The sequence below is a fragment of the Arachis hypogaea genome, chromosome 20, assembly GCF_003086295.3.
Source record: "Arachis hypogaea cultivar Tifrunner chromosome 20, arahy.Tifrunner.gnm2.J5K5, whole genome shotgun sequence".
NCBI classification, from domain to species: Eukaryota; Viridiplantae; Streptophyta; class Magnoliopsida; order Fabales; family Fabaceae; genus Arachis; species Arachis hypogaea.
This window is the reverse complement of record NC_092055.1, coordinates 11,956,841-11,966,212: the sequence shown is the minus strand read 5'-3', so window position 1 is coordinate 11,966,212 and position 9,372 is coordinate 11,956,841. Positions and strand designations below refer to the sequence as shown.

General features: G+C 33.4%; 1 protein-coding gene across 1 annotated transcript; it reads right to left on the bottom strand.

The window, feature by feature from the left end:
* Positions 1–6,369: 6,369 nt before the first annotated feature.
* On the bottom strand, positions 6,370–7,056 carry LOC114926111 (probable carotenoid cleavage dioxygenase 4, chloroplastic). Its single transcript, XM_029296571.1, has one exon. It carries the CDS (start codon positions 7,054–7,056, stop codon positions 6,370–6,372), a length of 687 nt encoding a protein of 228 aa, XP_029152404.1.
* Positions 7,057–9,372: the final 2,316 nt, after the last annotated feature.

Genomic DNA, 9,372 nt, shown 5'->3' with positions numbered 1-9,372 from the left:
CATGCCCACGCGTACGCGTGACCGGGGATTTGCGTACGCGACCAGTCGCTCGCGACGCGACCGACCCTTTCGGGTGGGAATTCTCGCATACGCGAACAGAGGCTGGCGCACGCGAGCAAGGGTTTCTGCATGCCCACGTGTACGCGTGGCCTCTGTTTCAACAAAAATGGATTTTTGTGTTTTTAAGTCAAACTTCAAGCTTCTAAACCTCTATTTTCACTCTTTTAGCCCCAGATCATAGTAGTTACTCTAGCAGTGAGTTGAAGCTAGGAAATAGAGGTAACTTGGGGATGAAGTAAAGGTTAAAAGTGATGAGTTATATGAGGAGAATGTGTATGTATGACGGTTATATGATGCCATGGCTATGATGAATGATTATGTAATGAATATGAATTGTTATGAATATTATGCGGCTTATGAATTTAATGTTATCTGAGACACGAGTTTTCCTGGGTACAGAACCATGGCTTGCCACCATATGTTCCAGGTTGAGACTTGATACTCTGTTGACCCTACGTCGTAAGGGTGACCGGGCACGTATAAATTCCCGGGAATGGATATCCCCATTGAGTAAGTTATATATGAATGAATGAATGTATGAATTATGAATGAAATGAGAAAAAGCTATGCATAGACTCATGGGGATGCGCAACGAGGGACAGTCCAACGGTTTCGAACTTGTCGGGTTGGCTTGATAACCGACAGATGAGCCTCATCAGCCATAGGACAGGCATACATCATGTGCATTTTGTTTGTTTGTTTGCTATGCATACTTGGGAATGCCTAACTGAATATATATTATGTTAATTGTTATATTTGCTACTTGCACTTCCTGCCTTCTACTTGTGCTTGAAATTGTTTGGTTGTCTGTCTCTGCTAAATCATTGGTGATGGAGGAGCGGAGGAAAGGTGGATAGGTTTAGTGTTAAAGTTAGGTTTAAGTTGAGTTTGGAATTCCTTAGAACACCTACCCCCTTTGTGGTTTCTATTTAGTAACTTAAGTCTTATAATCTGAGTGTCGGCGTTCTAGGATTGCCTCTGGCATTCCCAGGACCTTATATATTATGTGTGTGGCACCTTTACCATGCTGAAAACCTCCGGTTCTCACCCCATACTGTGTTGTTGTTTTCAGATGCAAGTCGAGAGGCACCTCGCTAGGCGTCTGGACTTCTGAAGCGGAGTGGTTCTTGGGTTCTTTTGTTATTCAATTTATGTATATATGTACTTAGCTTTCTCTCTAAGAAACTTGTTTATTTTGTCCTTCTTAGAGGTTTAAGGAGAGTTAATATTTTATCTTTGTGTTTTGGGTATTTTGGGATACGTATACATGTATGTAAATATTCTCCGGCCAGCCTTGGTTTCGCAGGCTGAGTTAGGAGCTAGTTATTCTGTATCCTTGATTCTTTATTCTCTCTTTTTGCTTAATTACACCTATGATCTCTAGGTTTCTTAGCACGTAAGTAATCTCGTTTCCTAAGCATTGCGCTTTTTATTTTGCGATTTTGTTTTACCCGTTTTTCAAGGCTCCTCTTTTATTACTCTCTTTCAAATACTATTATGTATATATTTTGTTTTAGAGCTCGTAATACTACACTACCTCTGTTTTACGGCTTAAGCTAAAAGCTTTATGTGGTAGAGTGTTACAGAAGCCATTCTCAGAAGACGATGAACAACAATATTAGGGATTTAGGGTTTACTTATTGACCCTAATTTCTTTTTCTTTTTTTTTTTATCTTGCTTCCAACGGTTAAGTCGAGTGTGTGTATTAGGTTGGCCATGTTGGACACATCGTTACTAATTTTACTATGACTTGATGGCAGGACTTCATTAATGCTAATTAAAACTATTTTGGATGTAAATAGGACACTTTAAACGTTGAGGATTAAAATAGGATTCACTCCAAATATAAAAGATCAATTTAGTATTTTATCCTAAAAAAAAAAGTTGTACCCCTTGTGATCGCAACAAATGTGAGAGAAAAAGAAAAATATTATACTAAAACTCTAAAAGAGTGATAATATCGTGGGTCATGGGAGCTGCAGTAATTAGTTTTCAATTCAAAGAAACCTTAAGTTTTTTTTCTAAATTAAATCTGATGTATTATTTTTGTTGTTTACAAGTGTAAATATTTGATAAGTTTTTTAATTTTTCATATTTTAGAAATATTTTTTTTATGTACATTTTAAGAACATTAGGATAAAAATAAAGACAAATAAGGGATTGTTAACAAATCTTTGATGCACTATGTCTTATATATATGATCCCAAATTATAGAATATTGAGTTTTGATATATTAGAAATGTGATTAAGAATAAGAATTATGGAAAAAATAAAATTTTGAATAATTATAGTTTTATACAAAAAATTGTAGCGGTTTCTTCTCATGTTTATAGATCTTATTTTACGATGAGACCAATGTTTTATTGAAATTAGAGATTCTATTATGTCTTCACCAAATTTGGTATGATTATAATAATTGTAAAATTAGTTATACATGATTGAAGTTTGACGACTGTCAAACTGATTCTTAAATCTGATTTTTTAAATAATGCAATAATTTTGTGAATGTGTATTATTCTACAATGACCTAAATTGTACGGATCAAATTCTAGAAAAAATACAGTGAATCTAGTTAGTTGAGTTCAAATTCGAAAAAGTTTTACCAAGGGTAGAATTTAATACAAATCTTGGAAGTTGAGTTGTCACACTTTAAACTCTACATCTTTTGTGAAATAGAAAAATCATGTTCAAAATTTTGTAATTAGTTTTACGAAGCTTGGAATTGGATGATGTTTGAGCCATTAGTTATGCGAGTTTAAAGAAGGACTGCTAGAGTAGTTTTTAAAACTGATTTCAAAACAGGACAACTACTTTAAATGCACATAAGTAATTCTAAAAGGTAACTTCTGTGATGGCTTTGTATATGGTGACTAAAGGTAACAAGGGTGATTTTTGGTTGACTATCCAATAGCCTTGAGACACCTGAATTCTTGGAATGAGTTGTTGAAGGCTTAGTCAAAGTGAGTTATGCGTTAAGCGCGGTAACTATTTTTGGTTTACTGCTGGGACATTTAGGAGATTTCAAGATCAATAATCATGGATATGAAATAGACCGTAGTACTTGGACACCAAAAATGTATGGAATTTTTGTATATAAGTTAAAAATCAAAATAGATGGGTCATTGGCCCCGATGCTCACCGAATTAGAAAAAAAAAAAGAAAACCAAAGTGGATAGGAAGATAGTGTAGAGAGAATAAAATTAGATTCAATATATGCTCCAAAGAAAATAAAAAGCTCGATTATTATTATTATTATTATTATTATTATTATTATTATTATTATTATTATTATTATTATTATTATTATTATTATTATTTAACAATTAAAATATGTCATATGATTATTTTTTCGTTAAAAATTAGATGGCATTTTTTTTTAACTTTATAAACTCCGTTGTTCCGTTGTCTCATTTACCTAACAATTTAGTATCGACTTATTTGCTTGAAATAACTCTTTTTTTATTAAAAAATTTTTTTTTTATTAAATGACATGAATTTAATTTAAATAATTTATATTAATTTCGTATCCTCCTAATAATTTGGAGAAAATAAAATCATTCACACCGTAGATAATTAAAATGATGTCTGAAATTTTTAATACAAGAATTAAAATTATAAAGTATAATTATGTATTGTTCTAATTTTTTGTATATTTTAAAAATTAAAAAACCAAAAGAGCAATTAAAATTATAAACAAAATAAAAAAATTAAACTTTTATATCTTTCGAGAAGATAAAATAGTTGAAATAGATGAAAGAAAAAGATTTATTAGTTTAATAAATAATTTTCTTTTTTTTTTTTTTTTTAGATTTGGGATAAGGTTCACAAAAGCATACCCAACCCCAAGAATTCTACCCTTTCCAATATATCCATAGCCCCCGACTAGGTTTTCACCCATCCCAACGTAGACTCTCTTCCTCCATTAGTAACATATGAGAGCTCCATGAACGTTGAAGAAGATGATGTTCTTTGTGGACTCACTATACGTTGCCGTGGAAGCTTTTTTCGGTTACGTCTCATTCTTGCCTGTATGCCATCATTATGAAAACCGAATCGAGGATCGAACCGATCATACTACTGGATCACTGGTTGAACCAATAAATCACTGGTTGAACCGATTGATCCAGTCCTACGTGAATAAAAAATATAAAGTAGTAAAAAATTTAAAATTAAAATTTAAAATACATATCTTTACTAACATTTTAAGAATAATCAAGCTATTCTAAAACAATATGGAACAGGAATAATAAATGTTTTATTATTTTTACTGTATGATAAGTATTTTTATTTTGTTTTATATTTAAATAGCTATTATTTTTAAATTTTAATAATTTATTAATTAGTTATACTTATTATACTATTATATAGTACAAATATTTATTAAAAATATATAATTAATAGTTATCATATAATTATGAAAAAAAAATATAAGTGAGTTTATAATTATTGTTAAATAAAAATATAATTAATTTAAAAATGAGTGAGTTTATAACTAAAATTAAAATAAGTTAAATAGAAGAAAGCTATTTAATAAAAGATATATATATATATATATATATATATATATATATATATATATATATATATATATATATTATAATTTGCATATATATTAATAAGCATGACTGTTCGGTGGCTATTCATGCATGTCTCCTTCTTTGAGGAGAGAAGTTTAGGTATGAAGGACCATACGGTACAAATACTATTCTTTTCTACTACTAATATTCTTTTTAATTATATTCTCTCATTGCATCGAATACTATTCTTTTCTGTTGCTGTTATTCTTTGCACAGATATGAGTTTTAGAAAGGAGTAATATTAAATTTTATATTCTTATTTATGAGAACATTATGGCTTATTATAGTATAAATTAACATTGTACCATATAACAGATAATAGAAATATATATTCATTTCTTGTTACTTATATTACTCTTTTTTTTAATGGTCTAAAATAATTTATATATTATTATATTATGTTTATTATTTATACAATATTTTTTTCTGGTAATTATTCATTGATAAATATTAAATTAACGATTTTGTACATTATATTTCAATGTGTTTACTTTAAAAACATTTGCATAACGGAGGGAAAAAAATATAAAATCAACATTTTCATAAATCATAAAAAATAAGAAGTAATTAGTATTTATTAAAAATATATTTATTGTATCATACATTTTCTTTTTATTTCAAATAAAAATATAATATTAAAAATCAGGAGTAACTAAAATTAAAGGATTTGTAAAGACTCAACTATTATTCTATGCATAATATTTTGGACTAAACATGATAAAAAGATTTTATCCGCTTCTGATATTATATTAGTAGATATATAAATCGTCTCGTAGGTAGCTAGAAAGCTTTATGTATATAAACACGAGAGCTTGTAACCTTTAGGAGGCGGGGTGGGTGTAACCGTTTTCTTTTTGTTGTAGCTCTTAACGCGCTACGATTGACTCCATTATTACTATATATTAAGATGAAATCTTTTCTTTAAAAAAATAACAAGTTCTCTTTTTCTCTCTCTCATTTTTCTATCTACCATATGTATCTTATATGTAATTGTAAATGAGTACTTATAAATTTGACAAAAAAAATTTGGTAAAACTAAGCATGACATTACGTAATTGCAATTAAAATTAATCATAAGTGGGATATTTTAATTCTTAACCATTAAAATTAAATTTGTAATCTTTACCACATTTACAACACAATAATACTGAGAAAGGTACTTTTATCTTTTTAATTAATGTTCAAAGGGATATTTAAAAAGTTAAAATTAACATTTAAATAAAATAATTTAATCTATTTACATACTAATATAATTTTTTAATGTTGATAATTGTTGATGCACTTTGATATAGATAACCATTAGTTGATAGTTGTCATGAAGGTATTTAAAAAGAAGTACAATTAAAACGTGACGATTTTGAAAAAATTGTAGAAAAATTAATTCGTTAGAGCTCCAACACAAAAATATGTGTTTAAATGAAAACAGAGCGATTATGTTTTGCTTTGTTATCAAAAAGTATTTTTAGAATTTGAAACAAAATTTAAAATCCAATGTTAACCTCCAAAAAGAAAAAAAAAAAAACCAAATTTTCAGCAAACAAGTCACATATTATGATAGAGTAAATAACCATTTCTGACCACGAAAGATTCGACTAAAAGAGTAAAATTAAAAGTGTACCCACGAAAGATGAATTATATTCGACAAAAATAACCAATTATTAATTTCTTATTGTTTCTATTAAAAGATTAATCAAAATACCTAAAATACCCATATCTAAACCTTTCGAATTCTTCAACTCAACTCTCTATTAACAGCAAAACCACGACCTCTTGTTCTCAAATTTTGAATACCACCACCGTCACCACTGTCAAAATTTGAGAATTTCGGCACGTTCGCCTGCTTCCTTCCTTCCTTATCAAACCAGAAGTACGTCAGAAACGACGAAATCGGACTGTAACAAAACGCAAACGTCTTTCCGGTCTCGCCGTCAATCTTCGGGTGCACTATCATGCTCATCGCCAGCTTCCCCTCGAATTCAAAATGACCCATCGTTTCGATGTCGTCAGTCTCCGTCACTCTCACCTTATATGGAAGATCCGATTCTCTGAGAGCGAAGAGGTGGTTGCAGAACAGAGCTAAGCTTGTGTTTGCCAGCCCAATGTCGTTCACAGGGATGTATTGTCCACTCACCACACGCGCCGCCGTGAGGGATCCACGCGCCGCCGAGCCCATTAGTGTGTTGAAGCCAAAGAACACGTTGGGGATGAGAGCTTGACCTGCTTCGTTCTCTATGGTGTACTTGTAAGCCTTGATGTAGTGGCTATAGAGTGTGGCTTTGCCTTCTTTGATGCGAATGGCGTGGAGCATGCCGTTGCCGTCCAAGAGGTGGTACGGTCCCTTTGGGAGAAACTGTGGATTGGGTCCGTTTCTGACGCACCATCCAGGCACGACGGAAGAGAGCACTCCACAATGTCGCATCAGGACCGTTTTGTTGACGGTGGTATTGACAGTGGTGAGTGGTGATGGTGGCGGTATTCAAAATTTGAGAACAAGAGGTCGTGGTTTTGCTGTTAACAGAGAGTTGAGTTGAAGAATTCGAAAGATTTGGATATGGGTATTTTAGGTATTTTGATTTATTTTTGTGGAACATAATTCATCTTTCATGGGTACAATTTTAATTTTACTCTTTTATGGTTAGTTTTATCGACGTTCGAATCTTTCGTGGTCAGAAATGGTTGTTTACTCTATTATGATAAAAGTAGTTTCCAATTTAAATACCAAAAAAAGTTAAAACGGAAAGAGTACACTGATAGAGAGTGATGTTAGATGTCCCAGGTAAAGAAATGTCAGCTTCTAAATTGGCGTCAAAGGAAAATAAAAAGCATTGTTCCAAATGCCATATGATTCTCCTATTACGGAACGTGACTTGATAACGGTTGTGAGAATGATGTGGTTGTAGCCTACGAAGACAAAGGGACCGTCTAATCCGAGGTAGACTTTGTGGTTGAGGACAGGTAGTCAGGGTGATTCAGGCATCGATAATTCCTGAATGATGAGGCCATGTTGCGATAACATGCATGGAGTCGTTCAAGGGCATTGCGGGAATCGTAGTGGACAAGTTTCTCCTCCTCTAACAAGCCCTGGTTAAAGTCATCAATGACCATCGCATGCAACTCCAGCAGCTTTCTCAGCAAGGCCGCTGCAGCACCTCCCGAGCAAGATGTTCGTCGTTCGAATATCTCACAGCGGCACTGCAAGATCATATGGTGGGGAGCAACTCTCCGAACATTATCCGGTCCAGGAACTGGGGTACGACTATAACCGAACCCCCGAACAAGAAGGAAAAGCCTAGGATAAGAACATACAAACGTCGCAACACTAGGAACAAGAGCAACACGAACGATGACCCTGACTATCTTCCAAAGCTAAATCATATCAGCAACTTAAACAACGGATTGTTCAAGTTCAGTCGCAGCAAGGGAAAACCGAATATATCATTGAAGACTGCAACACCGAAGTCCGGTTATAGGGGGATGCGTAATCTGTTCCCGACTTCGATGATTTCACCTGGATGTTACGGACCCACCAGCTCATATGTCACAAACACGACCGTGAAGATTGCTCGAGCTCGGAACCTTCAGCAAAAGTTCATGCTACACCGGAACCTGGATAGCAGTTTCATGGCAGAAGATGTCGGTAAAATAATACCCAAGGTTTGTTCCTTAAACCTGGATCTGGTCGTGGCATTCATTCTAATTGATGTTAACTGTATCTGTTTCTCAATGAATTTAAATCTCGTTGCTGTTGACCAGGGTATGCCGGTCTCGTTTCAACCTAACGTTGACATGGAGATAGAAGGATTACACCTACCTACCGCAGCCTACATCTTTAACACCACACTGGATCAAGAGTGAGTTTATTGTATCCACCCTTGTATGCATGATGGCTCTACTCACTTCAATTATATAAATAGGGAGGGATTTTGTGGGAGCTAATGGGTAGACTTAGCTACTGAAGAAAATAATAAATTTGTCAAGTATTATTATGAAGGTGATATATCCAATTTAATCCCCCCTTCCAATTTTTCCCATAAAAAGTGGTTCATGTTGGAAAACAAAACATGTTATAAGTAGATAAATCGTTAACTTTGATATGATTAACAAATTCAGAGAGATGCTTGTTCCGAATCCGCACTGTGCCATGACACGGAAGGCACTGAGGACTTTAGAGCCGGGAAAGCAATTAGTGGACAACATATGACACACATCGTTAACTATCTACAGTTTGTGCCTATTATCTTCTTTTGGCCTCCCGATTTCTTTTTAATATGCTTGGTTTCTTTTTTACGCAGGTACTGATTCTACTGGCAAGGATGCTTGCGTTTGACTTGACAAGACTGCATTGGTATCTTCTAATGACATTTGCAGTTAGTTATCTAACTGTATAATTTGTTTTGCAATGGTGCATTTCCACAAAGTTAAACCAGAAACTGTCGAATGCCTGTGATAATTGAGGTTAATAAATAATAGAAACTTTGACCAGCCTTGTAACATTTTCAATTTGTAGCAATAGCGACTGGACGAGGGCCTATACCACAAGCAACCATTGCTGCTATACGGAAGGACTTCATGGGTTACACCGACGAAGTGTTGAAGGTACGTAAACATGATTATAGTTTTGCATGCTGCCTACATGACCTCTGTTCATAATAGAATGCACATTTTGTTCCCTCTGAGCTGAGGTAGATTTACTGCCCCTTGTGGTGCGATAACCATTGGTTTCTTGTTGTCGTCA

Bases quoted from the DNA above. Each gene is read 5' to 3' on its own strand.
- LOC114926111 (XM_029296571.1), bottom strand. From the start codon at position 7,056: ATGCGACATTGTGGAGTGCTCTCTTCCGTCGTGCCTGGATGGTGCGTC.